Source organism: Cotesia typhae, unplaced genomic scaffold, assembly GCF_013202065.1.
Source record: "Cotesia typhae breed Kobodo isofemale line unplaced genomic scaffold, CoteBio_Ctyphae contig_36, whole genome shotgun sequence".
Classification (NCBI taxonomy): domain Eukaryota; kingdom Metazoa; phylum Arthropoda; class Insecta; order Hymenoptera; family Braconidae; genus Cotesia; species Cotesia typhae.
The window spans coordinates 1,609,008-1,635,885 of record NW_027423744.1 but is presented as its reverse complement, the minus strand read 5'-3'; the positions used below and the strand labels follow the sequence as shown (position 1 = coordinate 1,635,885).

At 27.3% G+C, this 26,878-nt stretch overlaps 6 protein-coding genes across 7 annotated transcripts; 3 read left to right on the top strand and 3 right to left on the bottom strand.

Annotated features, from left to right (window-relative positions):
- The first annotated feature begins 282 nt into the window (after positions 1 to 282).
- LOC141526751 (uncharacterized) lies at positions 283 to 10,591 on the top strand. Of its 2 annotated transcripts, XM_074241835.1 has the most exons (7): positions 283 to 301; positions 7,529 to 7,596; positions 7,784 to 8,034; positions 8,118 to 8,245; positions 9,427 to 9,623; positions 9,732 to 9,984; positions 10,090 to 10,591. In XM_074241835.1, exons 3-7 carry the CDS (start codon positions 7,790 to 7,792, stop codon positions 10,326 to 10,328), a joined length of 1,062 nt encoding a protein of 353 aa, XP_074097936.1. In that variant the 5' UTR covers positions 283 to 301; positions 7,529 to 7,596; positions 7,784 to 7,789; the 3' UTR covers positions 10,329 to 10,591. The 2 variants fall into 2 exon arrangements, with proteins under 2 accessions (XP_074097936.1, XP_074097935.1); XM_074241834.1 differs by lacking the exon at positions 283 to 301 and having other exon boundaries at positions 7,479 to 7,596.
- Positions 10,592 to 12,401: 1,810 nt separating this feature from the next.
- Positions 12,402 to 12,969, top strand: LOC141526760 (histone H1-I-like). Its single transcript, XM_074241846.1, has one exon. The coding sequence runs from the start codon at positions 12,517 to 12,519 to the stop codon at positions 12,958 to 12,960; it is 444 nt and encodes a 147-aa protein (XP_074097947.1). The 5' UTR covers positions 12,402 to 12,516; the 3' UTR covers positions 12,961 to 12,969.
- Positions 12,970 to 14,156: 1,187 nt separating this feature from the next.
- Positions 14,157 to 15,758, bottom strand: LOC141526761 (uncharacterized). The gene is made up of 2 exons (XM_074241847.1): positions 15,410 to 15,758; positions 14,157 to 15,332 (listed from the first exon to the last, which is right to left on the bottom strand). The coding sequence occupies exons 1-2, from the start codon at positions 15,458 to 15,460 to the stop codon at positions 14,943 to 14,945; spliced, it is 441 nt and encodes a 146-aa protein (XP_074097948.1). The 5' UTR covers positions 15,461 to 15,758; the 3' UTR covers positions 14,157 to 14,942.
- LOC141526744 (protein tolkin-like) lies at positions 14,157 to 21,250 on the bottom strand. The gene is made up of 6 exons (XM_074241827.1): positions 21,148 to 21,250; positions 20,727 to 21,053; positions 19,472 to 19,650; positions 19,163 to 19,393; positions 17,850 to 18,071; positions 14,157 to 17,761 (listed from the first exon to the last, which is right to left on the bottom strand). The coding sequence occupies exons 2-6, from the start codon at positions 21,044 to 21,046 to the stop codon at positions 17,280 to 17,282; spliced, it is 1,434 nt and encodes a 477-aa protein (XP_074097928.1). The 5' UTR covers positions 21,047 to 21,053; positions 21,148 to 21,250; the 3' UTR covers positions 14,157 to 17,279.
- Positions 21,251 to 22,995: 1,745 nt separating this feature from the next.
- LOC141526757 (uncharacterized) lies at positions 22,996 to 23,676 on the bottom strand. The gene is made up of 2 exons (XM_074241844.1): positions 23,442 to 23,676; positions 22,996 to 23,372 (listed from the first exon to the last, which is right to left on the bottom strand). The coding sequence occupies exons 1-2, from the start codon at positions 23,586 to 23,588 to the stop codon at positions 23,040 to 23,042; spliced, it is 480 nt and encodes a 159-aa protein (XP_074097945.1). The 5' UTR covers positions 23,589 to 23,676; the 3' UTR covers positions 22,996 to 23,039.
- Positions 23,677 to 25,465: 1,789 nt separating this feature from the next.
- LOC141526758 (hymenoptaecin-like) lies at positions 25,466 to 26,452 on the top strand. The gene is made up of 2 exons (XM_074241845.1): positions 25,466 to 25,703; positions 25,773 to 26,452. Exons 1-2 carry the CDS (start codon positions 25,557 to 25,559, stop codon positions 26,103 to 26,105), a joined length of 480 nt encoding a protein of 159 aa, XP_074097946.1. The 5' UTR covers positions 25,466 to 25,556; the 3' UTR covers positions 26,106 to 26,452.
- Positions 26,453 to 26,878: the final 426 nt, after the last annotated feature.

The window sequence follows — 26,878 nt, the reverse complement described above, 5'->3', positions numbered from 1 at the left end:
TCTTTTTTAATTGTCTTCATTTATTGGCTCTATTTTCTGTTGCTGCGCAGTTCAGAACATTCATATTTTTATATATTTAAATGTCATTTATAAGAAAGATAATCGTTGATTTTCTATTGTTTATTGCGATAATCGATAATTATTAATATTTATTATCTGTATAAGTGAAAATTTAATTAAATCTTATAATATTTTCTCAAATAATTTTTAAATTTTGAATTTCCCGCGCTTCATAAATTGAAATGGTGACACGAAATGTTTTTATAGGTTATGAAATATGAATGCGGAATAAAGTAACAAACACGGAGGCTAGATATAAGGAGGACGATCGTAATGTATTACAAGCGTCCGAAAATTGGAGGACAGATCTTTCACCACTAGAGTGCGCAAGTGTCTCTAATGTCAGGTTTTTAAATAAATGACGCGGAATGCAATGTACAATCACATTTATCAAAAGAAAACATTAAAATTTCATTTTTAGTTGCGAATTGGGATAATAATAATAGTAATAGTAATAATAATAATAATAATAATAATAATAATAATAATAATAATAATAATAATAATAAAGTATTCAAATAGTTTAGGTAATTTTATTCTTAATTAATAAGCGTATATATGTTGAAAGTAGAATATTACTGAAGAGTTTAATAAGTTAAGCTAGTTTAGAAATTTTACGATGTTTCTTGGCCATCATCTTTCGTTCGTTAAGAGTTCGGTTGATAAGATTAGCTAAAAATTACCTCTCATAATTACAAAATTATTCAATATTTTAGCCGTAAGCTCCTTTTTGTGTTCATCACATCCTAGGATGGGGAGGCATTTAGCTTTGCTATTTTCTCTAGCACTTGGTGCATAGTGTTTATTTTAACAGTTTTAGTACCAACTACGGTTAAAACTATTTGTTCCAATTTTTAATTAGTCTGAATAAATTTTCACTGGGAAAAATTAATCCACCATTGCTCATTAATTATATGACCCGATCACGTTCAGAGGAATTCGCAGAGCGTAATGTTTCAATACATTCACAGCAAGAAGTCATTCGCTGAAATTTTCTCGCAACATATCCAGCAATATAAGCAACTATACCATCACTGGTGGAAACAACATCATAATCATGATGGTAATGCTGGTCATCACGAAAACTATTACTTCCTTCCCAATCATTTTCACTTTGTAAAAAGTTTTCATTTGAATCAATATTAATTTTATTTTGATTATGATGATTAATGTTGTTTTCAGTAGAAGAATCGTCAACCTCAGTTAAATTTTCGAACGGATAATGATTATCGTGATACAAATCATCATCGTCCTCTATATCATCCTCACTATCTTCGTCTAATAAACTTTCGAATGGTTTTCTAATAAATGACGGTATAGTATCATCATTATCGTCATCACTATCTTCGTCTAACAAGCTTTCAAAGGGTTTTTTAGCCACAGAGGTATTTGGATGAGAAAATGTATTATTATTATCATCACTAGACGAATAATTATTACTAGAAATACCATTTTCAACAATAGCGTCAATTTCATTCAGCCAATTTTTTTAATGCATTAGCTGTAGCCAGAGAATCTTTGGACTGCATTAAAGATTGTAGTAATTCACCAGCTGTGACATTGGACCCTTTCGGCGGCGTGACTAATGAATATGAACACAATAATCGAAAAACTTGCCCGAAAAGGATTGTATCCGGATGATCGTTGCAACGACAAACACTCCGCATTATACCGAAGAACTTCTATAAATTAAATAAGATTCAAATATTAAAAAAAAAGAATATTTACTATAACAATTTTTAATTATTCATTTGATAAAAATCCAACGATTAATACATACTTCTAATTGATCTTGATTAAGCCGCGATGTCATCAAGTACTCAAAATTACATTCTTTTTGCAAAAATTCACTTAGCTCTAAAGTAGCCTGTAACGTAATTTTTAATCCAGTAAGAGTACTAGGAGTAATTGCGAAAAAAATTTATCATCAACTTCATTTTCATTTTTGATTTTTGTTTTTTGCCTTTCTTCTTCTTTTTATAAAGTTCTCTTTCTTCATTAGCTTTGGCTTCCCAAATCTTCAGATAATCAATAAAATCACTTATTACCTAGCAAAAATAAATAGCATTACTTATTTATCCTCTATCTTATGGTAGTAGAAATTACTCTAGAAAAATGCATGTTTCAGAAAATAGGATACATAGTCCAAGAGAATATCAGCTATGATAAAGATTAGGAACTTCCGCAACTAATAAACTCAAATTCATTGAATTTGACTATCATTTGAAGTTTCGTTTAATAAGTTTCATATTGAAAATGTAAGTAAACTTGCGAGACTGGATTATGTGCAAACATTAGTAGGAATAATGTCATGATAAGATTGGAGTGTCTTAAATTATTTTTATAGTTATATACTTACATATATATACTTTATAAATATTTTCCAATATTGGTTATAATATGTGATCATGTACACATGGTATAATGATGGTTTTATGTTGACAATGGTTCTCCGTTTAGAACTATAATTTTCGCTTTATTATTGCGAAAAAATTGTATGAAGCTATCAAAAGACCTAATGTATATATTAAAAATTACCTTTTTCGGGGACAATTATCATTTAAACGTAAAGCATTCAAAGGAGTACGTGAACTCATGGCTTCAATTAAATCATTTACTCTTTTAATAAAAACCACTGTTGGATCGCAATCACTGAGCTCAGGAGTAGCGTTCTTATAAGTCGCCATTGCAACTTGTATATTTTTCGAAAAAAGCTAAAAACAAAAAGTTTTAATTTTTCTCATTAAAATTAGATAAGCAGTTGTTATGATTGAAAATTTATAAAAATTAATTTTTATCAAAATAAGAATAAATACATCTTATTATTTATTTTAACTGAATCAGCTATTTATAATATGAATTGTTAGAAATTAAAGATAAATATTAGGCCAGTTACCTCGATGTTAATGATAATCTTAAATTCATTTTAACTTACTCTCGCAGCTTTATAATTATAATTACCTGATAAGCCAACGGGACATTCATCTTTTGATATCCTTCTGGATTTAAATGCTGGGGAGTTAGTTGATAAGCTATTTTTAGATTGGCTTTCAGATAAATTTCATGCAATAATAAAGCTTCCTAATGACTTTTTCTTACAAAACCATCTGGAGTCTAAAAATAAATAACATTTTCATAAATAATTAAATACAATCATTGAAAAATTTGATAGTTGTAAAATTAAATAGGTCACTTATGAATATATTCATTCCAATGCTAACTAAATTGAAAATTCAATCGTGAATAACAGTACACTGGTGTTAAAAATCATATTATAAGAGAAGCTTACCCAAAAAAACAATCGTTTCATAATTTTGTTCCTGAAACATTTTATTAAGTGTGGAAAATCCGAAATAAACCAAAGTCTGCGGTCAAAATTGCATGGATGATCACAGCTACATTGTCCATCTTTGACACCGAAAAGTGTCCATGCTCCTCTGTTCCATTGAGCTGCATCAGAAGTAACGACATCAACATAAAACCCAGCATTCTCCAGTAATACGATGCATTCAATGAGTAATTTGTGAAGAATGGCACTCGTGACAGAATTTCTGCTCAGGAAGCTACCAACTACTTGCACCCAGTTACCCTGAAAAGGTTGGTACATGAAGACTAAGGCATGATCAGCCCGACTGTTGATTAAATTTTCCGGAGTATGTGCCCCCAAGTCTACAAAACCATCAAGCTGCATAGTTCTCCGATTTAGCTTCACGGCTTCACTTAAAGCTACTTCATCTATTAAAAGGGTACCTAGGAGAAAAAATAAAAATTGTTAGAATGAAATAAATGTGAATCAGATGTAGTCTAACAATAATAGCCAGCTACTGTTAAAAGTTAATGAAGCTTTTAAAGAGTTATTTAAAAATATCAAATACGAATTACTTTTTCAGCTAAAAACTTATGCGCTCGGATTTGTTAATATAATCATACTCGATAGCTAAGTAGAGTTGTTAGATATAGTTAAAATGGTTGCGTTTTTAAGATTTGCATTTTTAAGATTTGCAGTTAGTAGTAAAGTGTGACAGGAATGGTGCATGGATACCCCGTTTTTCATGTGGTTCCATACGTGAACTTTTAATACGAAGAGTGTCGAATATGGCTTTAGGGAAACCAAAAGCGCTATCCAACTTCTGGATATATTTGTTAAGGGTGTCTTTGCAGGGAAGAGGGAGGATTTGACGTTCTCTGAGTCGTTCATATACCGCAGCATTTTTTATACCAAGTAGCAAACATTCATAAACCCACTCAACCGTATATCTTCGTTGTTTGGCATTTTTAGCTTTTACTGCATTAAAACAAGCACGAATTGCTAGTTGTTGCACGGGAGGCAAAATAGAAATTTCCGCTCTTAGAGCTTCATCTTTAATTGCCATACAATTAAGTCGTTGCGTTTCTATAATTTTGATGAGTGATTCATTCTGTAAAGGGTTAAATAGTTAAATAGGCATTTACAGGTGATTTAATTTAAGTTCTCAGATTGTAGTTGATTAAATTTGTATTCACAAACTAAACCGTATTGACGAAATGATAATGTAATGTAACGAGCATTGTATCAAACTTTTAAGTTTATTGAAAAAAATAAAAGAATATTGATCTTAAACACTCACAACCTGTAAATAATCAAGTATACATGAAGAAACGATAAATAAGTAAATACCTACTTTACGTTTGAGGCGCTGAATTTGTTTAGTTTTCAGGCTCTCCTGGTACTTCAAGTCAGTGTACGAACTTTTAATGTCGGGTTTGACTTTGTACGATCGATTTTGCAATTTCCGTCTCAATTGCCGACAAGCAAAGCATCGAAAAAGATTCATTTGTTTCTTATATTGTTCGTCAGGCAATGACACACCAGAACACGCCGATGAACATCTATTATTAATGAGAAATGATACTAGTAAAGTTCATTTAACAAGTAATAAAAAACCTTAGAATTATCATTTTTAGGCAATTGTAGAGTATACTAATGTGCTCCGTACTTAAGATACACAATAATTATTAAGTTTGGTAATCGATTTTTTAAACATGGAAAATCGATAGCAAATTTTTTAAATTTATTAATAACAAAAAATTAATGTCCGTAGCCAAAAAATGGAAAAGTAATCCAGTCCCTTCACATAACTCACAGTTTTCCAATTCCTTCAAAAACTCCCAAAATCAGATATTTGGGAAAAATTGGTATTGAATTCTACCGACTCTTGCGTTTTCAAGTTAAGTAACTAATCAAAAGTATAATGTTAACATTACCACAAAAAAAAAAAACTGACGTTCGAACATTAGATTCTTATGAATTTTCAAAATTCTTGAAAGCTATTCTATCAAAATCTTCAAAAATACGCGAAAAAATCGAGAAAATAACTTTGAGAACTGATATATTTCTGTGTAATGTTCGCTTCGAAGAAATTTGAACATTCGTTAGCAACCAACGTTCGGAACTTTATGTTTATACTGTGAAAAATAAATTACAAGATCTAAAAATTCTTACTGATATATTGAAGTCTTCACTTATTTTTATACGAAATTTTAAATTCATGGATACTTTATCTAAATGACATAAAACTATATTTTTGGATTAACTAAATCTATTGTCCAACTCCAATTTTGTGGCAAAGCATTGAATTTCAACACGTTGATAATTGTTAATAAAGAACATTTCTCAAGACGTAATTCAGGAGTAGATAACTCACGTGGCTTGAAATGATTAAATAAACAAAAATTAATGATTATTTTTTTGTAATAATAGTTCTAAATTTATAGGAGACGATATAAGAGACATGTCTAAAGACTTAACTTTTTTAACATATTCATAATTCAGATTGTTTGACTTATTGAAATATCTTATAACATGATTCTTTAATTATTTCATTTACTTTTGTTTTAAAGAATTGAATAGAGAAAAGAACGTGAATATGAAAAAAAAATAATTAATAATTTCTTTTCGAAAGACTATTTGTTTTATAACAATATTTTTCAAATTTAACTCTCATACACTGCTATAATAAATTCGAGTAAACTTGATAATTTTTATAGTGAATGTTTCTTATTATTTATAATAGTATATTACACACCTACGGAAGAAAAGTAAGAAATGTCTCAGATCACATGTAATTGTCGGCCGAGGCGAAGCCGAGGTTGACAAATATGTGATCTGAGGCTTTTTTATTTACTTCCCGTAGAGTGTATACTATTTTTTTGCTCCACGAAGGCAGGGAGCTTCACTTTCTCAATATCTCAAGTACTTAAATAAATATTCTAACAAACAAGAGTAATTAGGCCTCCTAATTGTTTGTGCTTTTATCTTAAGTTGCAGAGTAATAATTCGAAATTTTAATTTTTCTTACCTGCATTTCGTTCTCACAATTATCATTTTCTTCAAAATTTTCAAATACGTCAATGCGTTTTGGTGACTCACAATTAATTATGTTTATGAGATCATTACTAATTATTGGTTCTTGGTTTTGTGGTGAGTTAGTTTTATGGTCATTTGTAATTAATAAATGGCATTGCATATACTGAGCTTCGTTATTTTCATTGTTGCAAGCTTTGTTTACACGGTTCGGATTCAACGTCGGAATAGCATCAGGCTTTAGCGAGTATCTTTTTCGAGGTAATTCTTCATAAATTCCAGTAGTCAATAATATTTTATCAGTTTTAATAATATCTTGATCATTAAAATGTAATTCACAGACATAATCTTTTTTTGGGGTGAGATCTTGCTTTAATCCACAGTACCACAATTTTAACAAGTCTGGACACTTGAATAAACAAACAAAAAATTGACATGAAGTTATATTTGGAAATAATTTTGATAAGTTACTTTGAGTAAAACGTTAGCTCCAAAAAATGGTAACGATGCAATTTTTTAAAACTAATTCTAAGAAGAAAAAAATTACGTTATACCTTTTTACAATTTCTTTTTAATTTGATCAAAAATGATACTAAAATCTACTGATATAAAAATTTTTGGGACTCTTGTAACATAAATTATTTAAAAAAATATTTTGAAAAAGAGCACTTATAATTTCCTTTAATTTCTATAGGTAAAATTTTTTTATAATCATTTAATTAATATAAATTTAATTAGTATAAAAATTATTTCTTACAAAAATACTAAGTTAGGTTATATTACCTGTGGCACAATAAATAAAGACGTGTTTCGACTATTTAATTTTAATTTTTATTACGATCTTTTATCCGGCCACTCAAACACCCATCAACTATACATTTATTTACCATTTTAAACTATTATCACTTTGATTATTAATTAAAAAACTAATTAACTAACTGAATGTCAATTTGGTGTTATTAATAAACAATAACAAACGGACGCCATGATCCGGACATTAGCGAACGTAGTGACGCCCTAGCGGCTTCTTTTTGAAAATGATCTATCCTCAGTTTTCCGGACGCACTAACTGTACATTTACCTATGTCGATCGTCCTCCTTATATCTAGCCTCCGTGGTAACAAAATTCACCGATATTCTGGAGGGAATTTATTGTAATAAATTTCAGTAAAAAAGTTGAATTTTACTAAAAAGTAAGTTACTATTTTTTTCTTTAATAATTAAACTAATCACACGTTAACATCAGTTACTAAATTTTTTTTTGCAATTTTAAGTTTAGTTGATTTTTTGGTGGTGTTTATTTTTCACGAAAAATAAAAAAAAAACAAATTCAATCTTAGTCTAAAATAATTGATTAATAAATTAATTTGTATTGTTTAGATAAAAATGACATCTATTGGAAGAGGAAGGGGTTGGGGTAAAAATCCACAAGGTAATGAACGCCGACCTGGACAACAATTGGAGCCTCCACAAGTTCCCAATGCTGTTGAAAATGACGTCGATGATGATGCTGACAATGAATGGATAGAACGTATCAATAAGCTAGATATTACCGATGCTAAAGCTATTAAGAGTCCCAATAGTCCGATTGCTAATTTAATCAATTTTAGTCCACCGCCAGATGTTTTACAGTAATGACAATTACTTTTTTTATTTACATCATTATTGTTAATATTTGAAAAATTTTTTCTTATTAAATGTTGATTTTTTACAGGAACTTAGAAATAGCTACTAAGAAAGCTATAAGAGATCGAGCTTTTGCTTTGAAAATGGTATTAGCATTTACAAATAGAACTAATGTTACTGCGCCGTTTTTAGGATCCCTTCAACCTTATTATGAAAGTAAAAATATTTTTTAATCATCTTATTTTATAGATATGAGAAATAGTAGGCATTAAACAATTTTTCGGTATCGAAAAGTAAATTTATTATAACTCGATAGAATTACTTGAAAATGTATAAATTGAAAAACAAAAATATCTTTATGGAGTTGTCACTAAATTTTATTATTTAATTTGATGATTCAAAAACGAAAACTTAATTGAATGTCTAGTATTTTCAGTGTCATGATAAAAAGTACTCTTAAGGAGGATAGCCACTGTGAGAATCGAAAAAATAGGTGATTTTCGGAAATTTTTAACTTTCCGCTAAGAAAATTGAAAATTAAAAAAAATCGGGAAGTCAACCGTCTTCCAGATTTTTTTGACTGGGATAATAAAGGAATTCGGGGATCGGGTTTTTTTTGTTCTATAAAGTATACATTAAAGATCATTCTCCTGCATTTTTATTAAAAAATATCATGTTACAAAGTTATAAGGATTTTTGTGGAGCACCAAAAAAAAATTTCCCCTACTACGGTCTCATCTCTAACTCAAAAACGGATTATCTAAAACAAAAAAACCTAACTGCGTTATAATCTGAATGCAGATTTAGATTTAAAAAAAAATGGCGGCATATTAACACAGTGGCTATCCCCCTTAACAGTTATTTAAAAATACTTTTTCAGTTCAAAAAAGCACTCAAGGTACAAAAATTACAATTAGCACCATGGTGCTTTGAGCATGAAATTATAAATAGTACATATCAATTGAGAGTTTTATTTTCATTAATTTACTCAGCTAAACATACATTTTAATCTGTAAAATTATCTTCTTATCTTCAAAAATATTGAATACCTTTAAAATTTTGTAATACAAAAATTAATTAATTTTTTCGATTTTGGCTAAAAATTTTTTTTAATCTTTAAATTAATTAACACATAAAACTAGAATAATAATCATTAAATAAAAAAATTTATTCTCCATATAAAACGAACTAACGTTTATTTCAATTTCAACTCAAAATTCAAAACTGGCTATTGTTATAATTTTCTAATTTTTAATTAAAATAACTTTTAAAAAATGAAAATTTTATTATAAATTTGATAAAACGTGTTAATTATCAATTTTCTATTTATTAATGACAAAAGATTTATGATTCACAATTGTAATTTATATCTTAGCTGTAATTTTTTAAATTTCCAGATCGTGTGGAATTGTTTAAGAAAAATCGTGACCATTTCTTAAATTTAGTATTTATCCTCGGAGAAGCATATTGTCGAATAAGATATACCATCGATAAAAATATACCACCTAAAGTATTAGAACTACCTTTAGTAGTATGTTTAAAAATGCTGTTAGAGATAGCTGGTGAAGAGGAAATCGAGTTAGTAGTAATTCAGGTAGCTAATTAAAGTTATATTTTTAAATAAATTTATTACTACACTTAATATAAAACTTACAATGTTTTATTCATTACTTTATAGTATTTAAAATTAATTTATTTACAGATTTCATTGAATGGACCGATGCTACAATCAAGAGAAGTGATGGAATTAAAAGAACTATTTATTTGCGCCCGAGAAATTTTGATAACACGGAATATAAGTCCACGGTCAAAGACTTTGTTATTATTACTAATTGAAATTTACGAAGCAAACTTCAAATTCATGACGGGGCGTGTAGAAAAGTTTTACATTGAAAAATTGGGTCTACAATTCATATTTAAGATTCAACAAAATATAATGGGTCGTTATGATTCAGGTCATCAATAATAACTGATTTTCATAAAAAAATTTTTCGGATAAAATCCAACTATCTGATTAATTTTTTAATAAAAAAAAAACCATATATTTTTTTGTATTTCAGGCAACAACGATAAAACACATAAAAATGACGACATTCCTGGTATAATGTCGACAGTAGCTGGAAGTCCGTGGCCACAGTCAAAGCAAACTATAAAATCATCACAGGATCCGCAAGAATTGAATACTTATAATTATAAACCTCGCGATAATAATAGCGGAGGTGGAGGCGGTCTGTCATTAAACTCAGGACCACGGGCTATTCGTGGCTCTCGTGCAGCCGTTGATTCAACATTATCGTAATTTACAACTACTAATTTATAGTAATAAGCATTATTATAAGAATATTAACCAATCGGTGATAAACATATTTAATTGATATAAATAATTATAAATATTTACTATTTAAATTTTAACAAATGGATTAAGTAATCGTACATTTTTTTAACTTTTTTTTTTGTGATTTTTTGTTTAGTGTTATGTCTTAGCGATAGTGAATTAATTTTATGTACGATGATAATTGTCAATTTTTACACTTTCAATAAATAATAATTGAAAAATAGATAACATATCAATCAATTATTTTGTTCGCTCGTTGAAATCGATTTGATTGAAGATGTATGGATAAAAAAATGTCATTTTATATTACATACAAACTAAAGAAATTTAAAAATATGAACTTAAGTTTAGGATTTTAATTATCATTAATATTTTGGCGTATCAAGAATAAATAATCGGATCGAAATAACTAGAACTAAAATAATTGTTACTTAATTCCAATAAATTAACATTACTACTAATGCATGCGCATTATATAAGGCTTCAGGGTCGAAAATTTTGATTAATAAAAAAAAAAAAATAATTATTGAATAAGGTTCCATTTGGCCATACCTGAGATGCAATGATAGAGTTTTTAAATTAATGTGAAAAAATAAAATTTTTTTTTAATTTTCAAAATCATGAAATAATTTTAAAATATCAAAAGTAGGCGAATAATAGCTTAAATTGAAAAAAATAGTGTAAATTTTAAAATTAATTTTTTAAAAATAATTTTTCGGAGCAAATTTGTTTGTTAGATAAAACTAAAAAATTTTCAAATGACTGCTAACTTTAATGTTATACGAAGACCTGTGACCAAAGTGGCGCGTTATGGCACACATGCATACATGTATAAATTTTTGGGACAATGCTATTTTCACCATGCCTTTAAATCGTGACATAAGACCGGTTACAATATATATAGATTTCTAAAAAAAATTAACTTTAATATTGAAGAATTTTTTGTCTTCAAAGTTTAGATAACATAAAAACATGATATTAAAATTAGCCGGCGTTCAACAATTATTGATTTTTTTATTAATTAAATTAGAACTAAACAAATATTTTTACAAAATTGCATGACATTAAATTAAGCTGTCACTTGACAATTTTTTTAATTTTCTTTAATAAATAAATTATTGCAAAAAAAATTATTTAAAAAATGGACTTGTAGAAATTTAATAAAATTAAAAATAATTTTTCAGAACAAATTTTTTTGTTGAAGAAAATTAAAAAATTGTCACGTGACAGCTAAATTAAATGTCATCAAAATTGTACGTATAATTTTTAAAACTTTTTACAGGTGAAATTTTTTCAATTAAGTTTTTTTTTAAATAATTTTTCAATAAAATAAATTATAAAAATTTTCAGATGTCGACTAACCTTATTGTCATCATAAAAACAGTTACAATTTGGGCTAAAAAATTTTATTATCAGAAAAAATCAACTTTAAAAATACACCAAAAGTAATATACAAAAAAAAAATTGGAATAAATGTCAAATTTGAAAACAGATTGATAAAATATTTTGAAAAAATGTTATGACATTAAATTTGGCTGGCACTTGACAATTGTTTTAATTTTTTGTAACAAATAAATTAGAGCAAAAATAAATTATTAAAAAAATGGACTTGTAAAAAATTTTAATAAATTAAAAATGCAATTTTTTAAAAATAATTTTTTAGAACTAATTTTTTTGTTCAAGAAAATTAAAAAATCAAGTGACAGCTAAGTTCAATGTCAAAAATTTTAGGGAGAAATTGGATAGTCTCTCTCCATGGTCCGTGTAAAGGTCAGTGTGTATTGACATGACACTGAAGTTAGCAGATGTCTAAAAATTTTTGATTTTTATTATTAATTACATTTAAATTAAAAAGATATTTATAAAAAATTGCACTTATAGTTTTTCAAGTTTTTTACATGTGAATTTTTTTTTTAATTGTTTAAGTGAAATTTTTTCAAAAAAAAAAAATTTCTAAAAATTTTGAAATGTCGGCTAACTTCATTTTCATGTACTGACTGGGAACAGCAGCGCCACTAGTTCAAAAAATCGTCACTAATTTCATCATCAACATTGAAAGCCGTTACTAGCTTTATCAAAATTTAGTTTTTTTAATTTTGTTCCATACGAACAAGTTTTGTCAAATTACTCGTGATAGTTTTCAAGATTTAAGATGACGACAAGAAGTGAATCTTCATTCAAGGTTCAGAAGGTGCCACTTGCTTCAGAATCGCTAGTCGCCCAGAAACCAGTTGCAAATAAGGCAACTCATCCAAGTACTGCCGACATGGTTACAACAGCGATCAAAATTCTTGATGAACGTGGAGGATCTTCTCTTCAAGCTATCAAGAAGTACGTTAATGCTACATATCTAGTTGATGTTGAAAAAATAGCACCTTTGATCAAGAAGTTCATCAAATCAGCAGTCGTTAAAGGATTATTGATACAAACCAAAGGAATTGGTGCTAGTGGATCATTTAAACTTGCACCCGAGAAAACATCTAAAATTAAGAAGAAACTCCCGGCTGCCCAGAAACAAACGAAGAAGTCTGCTGGTGAAACCAAGTCTCCAGCTGAAAAAGTACCGCAGAAACTGCTGATGAAGCTCAGTCTCTAGTTAAAAAAATACCAAGAAACCAACAGCTAAAGAAATTGCTAATGATGCCCAGTCTCCAGCTAAAAAAGCTACCAAAAAACAACCTGCTAAGAAAACTGATGAAACCAAGTCTGCAGGTGAGAAACGTACTAAAAAAATTGCAGATGATGCACAATCTCCCGCTAAAAAAGTTGCCAAAAAGCCAGCAGCTAAAGAAACTGCTGATGTACCCAAGGCTCCAGTTGAAAAACCTGCGAAGAAGTCTGCGGCTGCTAAAAAACCCAAGCCTGTTGAAAAGATCTCTGATAAAGCCAAGTCTCCAAAGAAGAAAGCCGCTGCGTCTCCAAAGACTAAGAAAGCAATAAAGAATTCCACAGATCAGCCAAAATCGCCTAAAACTAAAAAAAAAGCTGCGTCTACAACAACTAATATAATAAAGTATGCAAAGTAATTTAATTTTTCAACAATATTTTTACCGTACTGAAACTAGCAGATGTTAGACAATTTTTGAGGTTTTTTTTGTTAATTAAATCAGTACTGAAAAAATATTTTAAAAAAATTTTTGAAGTCTGTTGCACATGAAAGTTTTATTTTAATTTTTTTTTTTTTTTTTTACATTTTTCAATAAGAAAAGTAAGAAATTGTCGGGTGTCTGCTAAATTTATTTTCATAATTGTTTCTGTTTTAAATTTTATTTATTGATATTCATAAGTTCGTACGTTATAAATAACAAAATATATCATCTTTAATTTATAAAAACTTATTTAAATTTATAACATTTTTATCTGTTCATTTATAGCTTTAATTTATAAAAATTTGAGTTTATAACGTGACCCAAATGCCAAAAGGGCGTATTACAGTAGCTAGATAGAATTTTATGCCAAAAGGGCGTATAAAAAAACTTTCAATTTTGCTCTGGAATATAGAATTTAATTTTAAAAAATAAATCAAGATCATTTAATATTGTTTAATTTCGCGCCTCTGACTCACCAACAATGTTAGGTATCGCAACTGTTTTTTTTTTTGTTTTTCAATTAAAATTATAAACAGAATTCGTAATAAAATTGTAATAAGGTAAAAGACCCAGTTATTGACACTAGCCTTGTTGTTTGACACTTGCAATTTTATTCTAATTAAAAAAATCTAATGTTCTCAAAAAACCAATTTTCTTAAAATTCATAATTCAAAAATTATATTTATTAATTTATTAGAGTTGATTTGTTTTTTTTTTAATTAAAATAAAATTGCAAGTGTCAATAACTAGGCCAGTGTCAATAACTAGGTCTTTTACCTTAATAACCTTTAAAATTATCTATTTGTAATTTAATAATCAATATATATTTTCAATTCTGCAGCAAAATTAGTAACATATAAATCACAATTCAAAGCAATTGGCAAAAAAAATTATGCGCTCTTTTGGCTTTAGGTCACTAAATTTTCAATGTCCTAAAGCTAAAAGGGCATATGAGTTAAAACGTACGCCTTTTTGGCTTTGGAAATTTATTTTTTTATTTTTAGAATTGGAGTGTTAATAAAGCGATTAGTACAAAAAAATTTTGGTACTGCAAAACCAAAAGGGTGTATAAATTGATATGCGCCCTTTTGGCATTTGGGTCGCGAAAATATTTAACATAAAAATTTTCTTCTTATATATTATGTATTATATTATATATTATATATTATATATTATAGTAGTTTTCTGTTAACACGATATAAATTTATAATTATAATTTTTTTATCGTTTTCTTATAAATATTTCAACTAATAACTGGAAAATAATAATAATTCTCTAAAATTTTTTTTAGTGATTCAAATTACAATTCTGAGTATATTATTTTCATTAATCTTATAAAATTACAATTATTATGAAAATAAATGCTTGAAATAAAATGAAAAAAAAATCTTAAAATGTATTATTAATAATATAAAAAAATTTATTAATTATTATTTTACTATACAATGAAAAAAAAAAAAAAAATTCCAAATTATAAATACTCAAATTGTTAAACTGATTCTGGGGGAAAGTAACAGAGCTGAATTTGTGATTTTAATTGAAATTGCTTCATGCCACCTTCAAAATTTGGGCAATTATTGATAGCAAAATGAAACAATGAACGACCTGCTTCTTTCTCCATAAGAAGCTTATTTGTAACTTCAGCTACATCTGATAGAGTCAAATGTATCTCAGATCCATCACAATGAACGTAATACACTATACTGGGTTCATCGCCTTCATCTCCATATAAATGCAAATAAACTCCGTCCATTTTATTTTTCATCATTTCAGTTACAAATGGGAAAAAACCATCCACGTCTGATATTTGTCTCGTTCCATTTTCAGTGACATATTCTATTCGTGGACAAGGCAGTTTACTATTTATTGATGAATGTGCCTAAAAGAAATATATTTAACAATTAATTTATAAAAATTAAACTATTAATTAATTATAAAATTTATTGAATAACTTACCGATTGAAGTATACCATTGAAAATAATTAGATAAAATAATTTGATGAACATTTTTAGCAATTACTTAAATTCAGCGAGTAATAGGCTATATTCCTATATAGCCTATGTTATTTGAAAAGAATTAGTTTTTCTGGTGGTCTGGAGTGTAATAGGCAAAAATTTAATCTAAGTTGTATTTATATTAAATATTGAGGAAAATATTTAGCATAAAAAACTATAATTGAAAAAAAAATATCTAAGTATATTCAATTTTTTCTCATTATTATGAAGTCAATGATAAGATCGACTTATCTGTGTCTCGCCTTTTGTGACCTTAAATTTGTATTAGTTTAATTATAGAACGATTTTTACTGATCTTTGAATTATGATTTATAAGTTACTAATTTTGCTATAGAATTATTGAAAATGTATATTGATTATTAAATTACAAATAGGTTATTAAGGTAAAAGACCTCGTTATTGACACTTGCAATTTTATTTTAATTGAAGCTTTTAAAGTAAAAGCTTTCAAAAATAATTCCAGGTGGTCATACATATTAATGATTTTATTTTTTAGAGATGACAGAGTAATAGTTACATATGTTTATTTAAATATACAGAATTACGAAAATATCTTTAGGAATAATTGACATTTGATTTTTGTCATTATCAATAAAACTAGAGAAACACAATTTAGAAATAAATGATGCATTTTTATATTAATAAATCGAAGAAAATCAACACATTTCTTGTAACATACTATCATCATACACTGATAAAAAGATAACTTAATTCAAGATCGAAATTCTTGAACCGAGAACATAATTTTGAAGATTTTAATTATCTTTAATAAAGTAGAAACTAATGTTTTGAGAAATTTATATATTGTTGTCATTTAGAATATGAAAATAAGACATAAAGTTTCAGGCATTTTTGTTTGTATTTAAAAATTTTTATATTAATCATATTGATCTTGAGTATATAAATTGCTTTGTAGAAATTCGAATTCAACACCCAATTTTAAAATTATTATATTTTTAGGGAATACATGAAAAAGATAAAAGGTATTTAAATTATTTCTTTCTCTATTGTAATATGAGTTTTTAAAGGAAACAAACATTATGTAAATGATTAAATCTCATAAGTAGGTAAAACTCTTAGAAATTTACTTACTCAAAAAATACTTATTTGAAAACATAAGAGTCTATAAAAATGTTATAAATACAAGAATGAAAATAAACGGAATGGACAAATCAAGAGTGAAATCATTAAAAGATAAAGATAGTACTATTTTTATGATTTATGAAATAAAAAAATTTCGTAAATTTTATTTTTAACTGAAACTAAAAATTTTTAACATTATTGAGTAAAAAAATGCTATGTATCAAGCGTAAACAAAACAAGACTTTTTTTAATTTTTTAACAAAAATTAGAATCTTTAAAATATTTTTAGGGTAATAAAAAAAAAAACAATCTAGTATATAAAAACAAAAACATGAAAGAAAAAATTGCAAAAGTTAATATTTTAATTCTAAAAGTAATATCCTGATTTTACTGGTACACTGAAAAAAATTAACTTGAATCAAGAGAAAAATTCTTGAACCAAGAAAATAATTTTGAAGAGTTTCAGTGACTTGAATTAAGATAAAAATTTTTTTAATTGAGTAAAATTTACTTAGTTTAAGAATTTTTCTACTCAAACCAACCCTTGTAAAAATTTTTCGGATTTTTTTCTGAAAAACTCTAAAAATACTTATCTTAAGTTCTAAAATACTTCTTTAGAGTTTTTGAGAGAAAAGTTGGAAAAATTTTCACCAGGGAGAAGATGAAATTCTTTAAAATTATTTACTTAATTCAAGTAAATTTTTTTCTGTTTACAATTTCTGCTAAATCAATTTTTCGGAATCGCCAAAAAAATGGCGGAAAATCCCATATCTTCTTCTACATCATTACTGGCAAATATCAAAGACAATGTATTTTCTGTAGAATTTATTAGCAGTGATTTTTCAATACCACAATAATCCCCGATCGGCTGTGAGTAGATATCAATACCGTTCCGTATTTCTAAGAAATCATTCAGACAACCTCTACTTTGTTCAAGGGCTAAATAATTAATTTTCATTGCTATCAAATGATTATCTGGTGCAGTAAGATGCCAAACGCACCGTGAGTTCGGCGGATATTTGTCAGGATAATTAGTCGATTCTATTGTTAGAATAGCGTCTGATCTAACATCGACATCGCCTCCACAAATAGTTTCGTAGTCCACATTAAAAAAATTGACAATATTTTTGTCACTTGTCTTGACATAAGTCACTTGTAAAAAATTGGTCGCAATTAAATTGATTGCTTCCGTTTTTCCACAATAACGATCTGCAAAAAAGTTACTTTATAAGTTACAATTAAATCATTTTAAATGACATAGAAACAGATATTATTGTTTGTTAATAAAGAAACGCACTCATTACTGTGTCACCAGCCTCGTAACCGTTTTTCACCTCCAAATAGTCGACGAGACAGCCAGGACTTTCGTAAATATTCATTTCTTTGATCTGAAGTTCAATTTTTTCTCCTGCAGCAGCTCGAATTCTCCATTCACAACGGCTGGTATTCACTAATAAATTATTCTGATCAATTGGTGGACCAAAAATACCTTTGGGTTCCAATAAAGTTCCTCCACATACTGCAAAATATTATTATAAATATTATATAGCATTATTTATTGCTCTCACGATATCAATTTGTGTAAAAGAGAAATTCTGAATTTTTTAATTAAATTAAAAGATGAATTTGTTCACAGGATATATAAGAACTTTCAAGTTGTTATTCAATGATTTATTTCAAGTATTGTAGCAGAAATACAATGATTAACTTTAAAAGTATAACATATGTGATAAACTTTTAAATTTAACATAAATCTCATGAATTTTTTCAATTTTTATGCATGAAATATGAATAATTATATTTCTTATCATATTAACAGTAAGTTTAAATTTAACCTTCCTATTAAATTTACTAGACTCATGTTATATTTTAAAATAAATATGTGATGTAATTTTAAAGTTAATCATTGTATTTCTATTGCAGTACTTGATAAAATTCTGAAAATAACGAATCGTTTTTTAAAAATAAAAGAAATCATTGAATAACAATTTGAAAGTCCAAATATATCCTGTGAAAAAATGTATATTTAAAAAAAAAATGGACATATCGCGTTCCAGATGCCGTAAGGACGTATAAAAAATTTTTTTTTTGGGAATCAACGTATTTTTGTATTAAACGTGAAGAAATGTAAAAAAAAAAGTTTTCTCCAAACTAAAAATTTTTTTGGACTTAAAAAAAATAGGATTTTTATTATACGCCCTTATGGCATCAGTAACGCGATATATGAACCGACATAATACATTGAAAACAGAATTAGAAATCTGAATATATTTAAAACCTGTTGAGAATTTTTCTTAAACAATTTCAAAACATTCTGGGAACAAAATTGGAAATCGTTTCTCTATGGCTAATAGTGACATATTTTTCAAAATTTCAAAAAAAATTTTTTAAAAATATTAAATTTGTTCCTAATTATGTTTTGAAATAGTTCTTTGAATTTCTTCTATAAAATTTTGCAAAATTAAAAAAAATGATTGAAATTATTTTTACTGGTGTTCTAAAAAAATTTCCAAAATTTTGAAACTTGGATCAACTCAAAAATGTCACAATGTCCAAATTTCTTTTTTTACTACACTTATCTAATAAATAACTCGTATAAATAATCATTACTGGGGCATTGATACAGAAGATTGGTTGTTACTACGTCACTAAAACTGAGTTTGTTGCCTCCTCCAATGGGAAGAGTATTAGTTCCAATTTTCGAGATAGGAATTATCGTGTCTCGATGCTCATACTTCGAATATGAATGCCCAGGATAGTGCATTACAGAGAAGTAATCATAAGTTTGATTAAACGTGTCCACCAAATTTGGTGCTAGCTTATCAAACTCTTTAAGTTTCTCTAAAAATCAAAATATAATTAATAATAAAAAATGTAGTAATTATGTTTATAGATTTTTTCGTATTCTTTAATATTTACCCGGCAAAATATTGTGATATATAATTTGAACATACTCATCGCGATCTGGACGTTTATGTTCGTGGTCGAAACCAATAGCATGTCCTAATTCATGAAGAAGAACTACTAATGAGTCGCAATCGTAAGCTATACTTATAAATTTAAGATACTTCGATTTTGTTGACTGGGCAAAACAACACCTGTAATCAGTAATTCGATTTTTATGTATTAAAATTGAATGAAAAATTATCCACTGTCAAAAAATTATAGACGCGCTGATAACAAATAAACTTGATTCAAGACAAAAATTCTTGATTTAAGAAATTATTCTTGATTCAAGTAAATTTCACTTGATTTAAGAATTTTTCTCTTGAATTTTTTATCAGTGTGCACACACCAGAAAAATTTTTGTACACAGAAAAAACAAATTTTTGCGCCAAGAAAATTTTAAGGAAGACAAAAGTTATTTTAGAATAAGAAGAAATTTTCTTGACTCAAGGAAATTTTCTTGGCTTAAGAAATTATGACTTCATTCAAGAAATTTTCAATCTTTCTTAATATTTTCTTGAGCCAAAAAAATTTACACTCCAGTCAAAAATTTTTTTCAGTGTAGAAAATTAACTCGCAGATTAGCGAGTTTAAACTTTCCCAAATTCAAATTAAAATCGTGATACGGACGGATTTGACGTTAAAAATACAAATTCAATTTATTCGACGTTAAAAACATAAGATTAATAGCAAAAATTAAAAATTTAATTACTAAAAATAGTTTTATGAATTGGTTTCAAATTTTTGTGGCATGTGAATATGTTTATCCCGCTTTAACAAAAATTTTGATTTTTTTACTATAAAAAATTAGACATTCATTATAAAATGATGGGTGTAATGCATGCCTACACAGAATTTGTCTACATTTTGAAAATATAAAATGTATCTTTATAAAAGTTGAGCTAATACGTTTTTTTTTGCCCAGAAAATTTTCTACACAAGATTAATTTTCTACCGCGGCATTACTACACACATAAAAATAAACAGAATATCTACACAGAAAAAAATTTCTTGAACCAAGAAAATTATATAGAAGACTGAAGTTATTTTTGAGCAAGAAGAAATTTTCTTGGCTTAAAAAAATTTAACTTCGTTCAAAAATTTTAACTTCATTCAAGAAATTTTCAGTCTTCCTTAAGATTTTCTTGATTTAAGAAAATTTACGCTTGACTCAAGACTTTTTTCTTTCTGTGTATCAATATAAACATAAATATATTTTATTAATTACCCGCAAGTCAGCCTGGTGAACTTTAAGTAATTTATTTGGATATTTCGATTACGTTTTACAAACTTAATGCAAGTCGACCTTTCCCATTCACGAATGGCTTGTTTTATTGTATTACGTTGTGTTTCACTAAAAACATTGTCAATTTCGTATGGAATTATACCATGATCCCAAAGTTTTTCGTTGTCTTTCATCGCGACTGTTCGTCGTGCTCGTTCAAAGTATATATTTGTATCGTATGGATTAGTTATAAAATATGAATAGACCACAAATAGTTGAATAAGAAAAATTTGGATCACAAAATTTTGAGAAATCAGCCTCATGTTTTATCTGAAATGTAAAGTATCGACTAAAGAAATAATGATAAAAGCAAACGGTAGAATATTTTTTTATATAATTATTAAAATCATCGTCAGGTACTTACTCGCAGTATTTATCACTAATTAATTTTTATTCAAATTATTAATATTCTCAATATTGAATCAAGCTCAAGTTTCTCACTGAAGTCAACAGATATGTCGTTGTAAATAAATTTTTTTTTTTTTCGTTGAAGAATATTTGGAAATAAAACCAATTTAAAAGTAATTAATGTACAAAGTATGAACTACATGCACTTGTTATTGACCGTCTAAAAAAATAAAACTATTAAATGTAATAAAAAAATAATCATTGACCGTTATAATTACAAACTGATAGATTTTTTAATAGCGTCATGGTCAATGATACTGCGTACATAATGGAACTTTTATTTTTATCGACGTTGGATTACAAATAAGAAAAAATGCTCTATTTTGAGTTTTGACTCTTTATAGAATAAAACTCAAGTAATTAATTGAGTTACGTTGTTTTATCGTGACAATAATTGTCGCGACAATTAAAAAAAAAATCGGTTAAATTAGGACAACATACTTTGATTGAACATTTTATTTTTCAATAATGATATCGAATTAAAAATGTATTATTGAGTTATTTATTTTTAATTACATGGGTAATTAATAACGAAATATTATAAAATAATAATGGTGCTAGTATTAAAAACCTGAGCCTATATTAATGGAAAACTTTAGTATATCGCGTTACAGATGCCCTAAGGGCGTATAATAAAATTCTGTTTTTTTTTCCAAGTCCAAAAAAATTTTTAGTTTGGAAAAAAATTTTTTTTTGCATTTCTATACGTTTCATACAAAAATAAGTAGTTCGCGAAAAAAAAATTTTTTTGTACGCCCTTATGGCTCCCGGACCCACCTCGGATGCCATAAGAGCGTATAAAAATTTTTTTGGAAACTGACATATTTTTTCATGAAATGTCCAGAAATGTAAAAAAATTTTTTCTTCAAACTAAAAATTTTTTTGGACTTGGAAAAAAATAGAATTTTTTTATACGCCCTTATGGCTTTTCACCGGGACCTTTTACCGGTATACGCCCTTATGGTATCTGAAACGCGATATGAGAATAATAATTAAAATTTTATGTAAAAACAAAATTATTTGAATAACTTTATTCAGTCCTTTAAAAATATATTAAAAATAAAATTTGAATATTTTATAAGAATTGTAGACTACTTTGTTGTATTTAACATCGGATTGGATGATTATACATAATACTTTTGAGTTCTAAGTTTAGTCGTGACAATTTCAAACATCTGTAAAAACTAAAAATTTATCTTTCAGCAAAAATGATAAATTTAACGCTACTTGAAAAAGTATTTTTATGATTTCCGTTGCAGAACAAATACATTTTTTTTATTTACATTCAATTAATATCATTGGGGCATGTATAATCAAATTAATTAGTTAAACTTTGATGTTAATCCAAAAGGTTTTGTTTTCTACAAAAATAATGTTTTTACATAATTCGTTTGTTATAAGACGAAGTGAAAAAAAGCTGGTTTAATCAATTTTATTTAATTTTCTAATGAATTTTGATAAATTTATCAATTTTATTTAAAGCTTAAAAAATGAATACACTCATACATAATTAATTAAATTTATATTTATATAAATTGTAAATAAAAGAAATTATTCTTTAAATCATAAATCCGATAAAACTTTAAACTTTCAGTACATATATTCAATTTTTATATCAATTTGATTTTACTTAAAACGACTTATATGTTGTTAACTTGTGTTATTTTATATTCAGTAAACAAACACTCACGTAAAATTAAAATTTGCTTCTTGAGGATGAGTTCTTTTTGAAGAATAAAAAAATTCTAAAAAGAATAATGTTAGGAGTAAAAGGTGGAAAGTAATAAATCAATACATTGAAACGTAATTGAATAGATTTTTATTTAAATAAATTATGAATAGAAGAAATTATTCTTCAAGTTGTTGATCAAGATCGCGTCGGAACCGCATTCCAAAATTAACTCCAACGTTAGGATCAAAACGACCATTAGGTAACTGTTGAACTCCACCATGCGCTCCGAAAAATGTATTTTTATTAGGTGTCCATTCGTAATTGAGTCCTCCATGAGGGTGAAAATGTTTGAAATCGGGAGATGAAACTCCTCCATAACCGCTGAAAGTTTCTTTATCGTTAGTTATGAATTTATGTTGATAGTCCAAATTCAATTGCGGACGACCGTGTTCAGGTTTCAACACTGATGCATCCACTGAGCCTTGAGGTGAACGACGGAATCTGTAAGTCTATAAATTTATAAAATTATTAAATAATACTTTTAATTCCGGTAATTTACATAAAAAATAAATACTTACAGGAAATTTAGGAGGACCAGGATTGAAGGGCGGTATTGGATAATTAATTGGTGGCTGATTAGGACGTGGAATAGTTGGTTTTGAAACAAATCCCTGCACTCCATAGTAACTTATTGCTAATAATACTCCAACTAATATCCACTTCATTTTTATCTTCTACTAAACTTAACTGGTAAATTTATTGAATATTTATTGTAAGTTTAAAGTAGTATTTATTTTGAATGCAATTTGATACTGATGATCCAAAAGACTTCAGAAACGTCTTTTATACTCTGATGACAACAGGAAAAAGTATTGATAATGACAATAAGTCAAGCATCTGTCCCGGGAATCCTGTAAAATCTTGGGAATCCCAAGCGCATAAATTCAATCTTGGTATTATAAAGTTTCTGATAGTATACAAAGATTCGGGTATTTATGACGAAATTAGTGATAATTTTTAATTGATTCCCACAGTGATTCCCAAACGATACAATTAATGTCAGAGCTAGGGAATTCCAATTATTTTTATCATTGACATTTCATTGAACTATCGCATTATCACTCATATTTACATACGTTTATTATTTATTAATATGTAAACAAGTGAGAATACTAACAGTGAGCATAGTGGGGATCGATGATTTATGAAAGGAATGAAGTCTACAATGTATTCATAATCATAAAATTATCAATAAAATTAAAATAACTTTATTTCATTATGCCGTCAATCAAACTTTAATATCGCGTTACAGATGACATAAGGGTGTAGAAAAAAATTTTTTTTTAGGAACCGACCTACTTTTTCATGAAATGTGCAGAAATGCAAAAAAAATTTATTTTCCAAACTAAAAGAAAAGAAAAAAAAAATTAAATTTTAATTATACGTCCTTATGGCATTCGAGGTAGGTCCCGTGAGCCTCAAGGGCGCATAAAAATTTTTTTTCATTTCTGCACATTTCGGACGAAATCACGTCGATTCTCGAAAAAAATTTTTTTATACGCACTTATGGCTTTTCACCGAGACCTTTTGCCGGTATACGCCCTTATTAGTCCAGTCGGCGTGAAAAAAAAGGGGTTTGTTGGCAACTTTTCGACAAAATGGTCTGATTTTTTTTTTTTTTTCCAGAATACTCAAAAAAATATTCTGAACATTTGTGTGTATGTGGGAAGTGTTGCTTTTTTTTTGTTTAAAAAATAGCGTTTTAGCGTTGAGCTTTAAATTAAAATATCTCGGAAACTACGCAAAAGTAGTCGAGACATGTTATGTATGAAATTTAGAGAATTGAATAAGGCATAAAATGAGCCAAACCCGATGTCTCTACGACTAATAGTTTACGAGATATTAATTTTTTAATAAAAAAAAACACGGTTTCGCTCGCGTACTTATAAACAAATAACTGTAACTCCGCAAAAAATCAATTGATTTACTTTTTTTTTTTTTTTTAATTAAAGCTTTTACTGTCTTCTATAAGCAAAAAAATTGGCTAAGCTTAAAAAATATGGTATCTGGAACGCGATATGCTTGAGGCATCTTTTAATTTAGTTCATATTTTCAATAGATATAGATGATTAATAACTGTTATTACTATATATTTAAATTCATATTTTTCTATTCTTTGTTTTATTAGCTAAAGTCATTAAATGGTAACTTAGATGGACTTTTCTTGAAGACAACGTTACTTTTTTTGCTTTTCTATACGATCTTTCATTACCATTTCCATTTCTGTTTAATTACTATTATTATTACTATGTATTCATAGTAATATATATGTAAGGCCTTAAGGGAGCTAAGGCTTCAGGGTCTGAAAATTTTGATAAATAAATAAAATAAATAAATATATAACTAAATTTTGTTACTAATACATGTTTCTCTGTATATTAGCGATGGCTTTGCTACAAAGAAGAAATTCATTCAGTTGGGGCTCCCAATCGGGATTCCCTGGCACAGAAAAATGATTCACTATTATTAATTTATTATCAATACTTTTTCCTGTTGTCATCAGAGTATATAAGAGGCTTCTGAAGTCTTTTGGATCATCAGTATCAAATTGCATTCAAAATAAATACTACTTTAAACTTACAATAAATATTCAATAAATTTACTAGTTAAGTTTAATTTAGTAGAAGATAAAAATGAAGTGGATATTAATTGGAGTATTATTAGCAATAAGTTACTATGGAGTGCAGGGATTTGTTTCAAAACCAACTATTCCACGGCCTAATCAGCCACCAATTTATCATCCAATACCGCCCTTCAATCCTGGTCCTCCTAAATTTCCTGTAAGTATTTATTTTTTATGTAAATTACCGGAATTAAAAGTATTATTTAATAATTTTATAAATTTATAGACTTACAGATTCCGTCGTTCACCTCAAGGCTCAGTGGATGCATCAGTGTTGAAATCTGAACACGGTCGTCCGCAATTGAATTTGGACTATCAACAAAAATTCATATCTAACGATAAAGAAACTTTCAGCGGTTATGGAGGAGTTTCATCTCCCGATTTCAAACATTTTCACCCTCATGGAGGACTCAATTACGAATGGACACCTAATAAAAATACATTTTTCGGAGCGCATGGTGGAGTTCAACAGTTACCTAATGGTCGTTTTGATCCTACCGTTGGAGTTAATTTTGGAATGCGGTTCCGACGCGATCTTGACCAACAACTTGAAGAATAATTTCTTCTATTGTTTCGTCCAGCAGTAAAAATAATTGTTAATTTTTAAACATATTTTATTTATAAGTTTAATATTTATAATTTTTTATTGAAAAATTCACTTGTAAAAAATTTGATACACTGTAAGTGCAATTTTAAAAAATATTTATTAGTTGAAATTTAATAAATTAATCAAAAATAAAAAATTAAAAATGTCGGTTAACTCAATTGTTATTGTCTGCTAAACTAATTTTCATAATTTATTGCACGGCTCATGATGCGAAGTATCAGAGAAAAAACGTTCCCCCAAATAATACTGAAGTTAGCCGTCAGCTGTCAATTTTAAAAATTTTAATAACAAATTAATTACAATAAAAAAATGATTCTAAAAATTTTCACTTATAATTTCTATTAAATTTCACATGTGAAATTTTTTAATCAAATTTTTTTTATCATAATTATGATACTGAAGTTAGCGGTCAGCTGTCAATTTAAAAAATTTGCTTAACAAATTGATTACAATAAAAAAATGCTTCTAAAAATTTTCACTTGTAATTTTTATTAATTTTTACATGTGAAATTTTTTTAATAATTTAATTGCTATAAAATTCCAAAACAATTTTTAACATCTGTCAACTTTAGTGTTATTAATAATTTAATTGCTATAAAATTCTAAAAATTTTTTAATGTCTGTCAACTTCAGTGTCATTCCCCCAACACGACCATAAACAAATAAATATAAAACAGCAGCGGTATGATCATCTGACACATGCGCATTTTAAGCTAAACTTACCG

Excerpts from the sequence above, each read along its gene's own strand:
- LOC141526757 (XM_074241844.1), bottom strand. The coding sequence starts at position 23,588 with ATGAAGTGGATATTAGTTGGAGTATTATTAGCAATAAGTTACTATGGA. Across the intron at positions 23,373-23,441 it reads CTGGTCCTCCTAAATTTCCT|ACTTACAGATTCCGTCGTTC; the intron begins GTAAGTATTTAT and ends ATAAATTTATAG.
- LOC141526758 (XM_074241845.1), top strand. The coding sequence starts at position 25,557 with ATGAAGTGGATATTAATTGGAGTATTATTAGCAATAAGTTACTATGGA. Across the intron at positions 25,704-25,772 it reads CTGGTCCTCCTAAATTTCCT|ACTTACAGATTCCGTCGTTC; the intron begins GTAAGTATTTAT and ends ATAAATTTATAG.
- LOC141526751 (XM_074241835.1), top strand. The coding sequence starts at position 7,790 with ATGACATCTATTGGAAGAGGAAGGGGTTGGGGTAAAAATCCACAAGGT. Across the intron at positions 8,246-9,426 it reads CCTTCAACCTTATTATGAAA|ATCGTGTGGAATTGTTTAAG; the intron begins GTAAAAATATTT and ends TTAAATTTCCAG. Across the intron at positions 9,985-10,089 it reads AATGGGTCGTTATGATTCAG|GCAACAACGATAAAACACAT; the intron begins GTCATCAATAAT and ends TTTGTATTTCAG.
- LOC141526744 (XM_074241827.1), bottom strand. The coding sequence starts at position 21,046 with ATGAGGCTGATTTCTCAAAATTTTGTGATCCAAATTTTTCTTATTCAA. Across the intron at positions 18,072-19,162 it reads TCTTCTGTATCAATGCCCCA|TATGTGGAGGAACTTTATTG; the intron begins GTAATGATTATT and ends AATATTTTGCAG. Across the intron at positions 17,762-17,849 it reads GGCTGGTGACACAGTAATGA|ATCGTTATTGTGGAAAAACG; the intron begins GTGCGTTTCTTT and ends ACTTTTTTGCAG.
- LOC141526760 (XM_074241846.1), top strand. The coding sequence starts at position 12,517 with ATGACGACAAGAAGTGAATCTTCATTCAAGGTTCAGAAGGTGCCACTT.
- LOC141526761 (XM_074241847.1), bottom strand. The coding sequence starts at position 15,460 with ATGTTCATCAAATTATTTTATCTAATTATTTTCAATGGTATACTTCAA. Across the intron at positions 15,333-15,409 it reads TCAATGGTATACTTCAATCG|GCACATTCATCAATAAATAG; the intron begins GTAAGTTATTCA and ends TATTTCTTTTAG.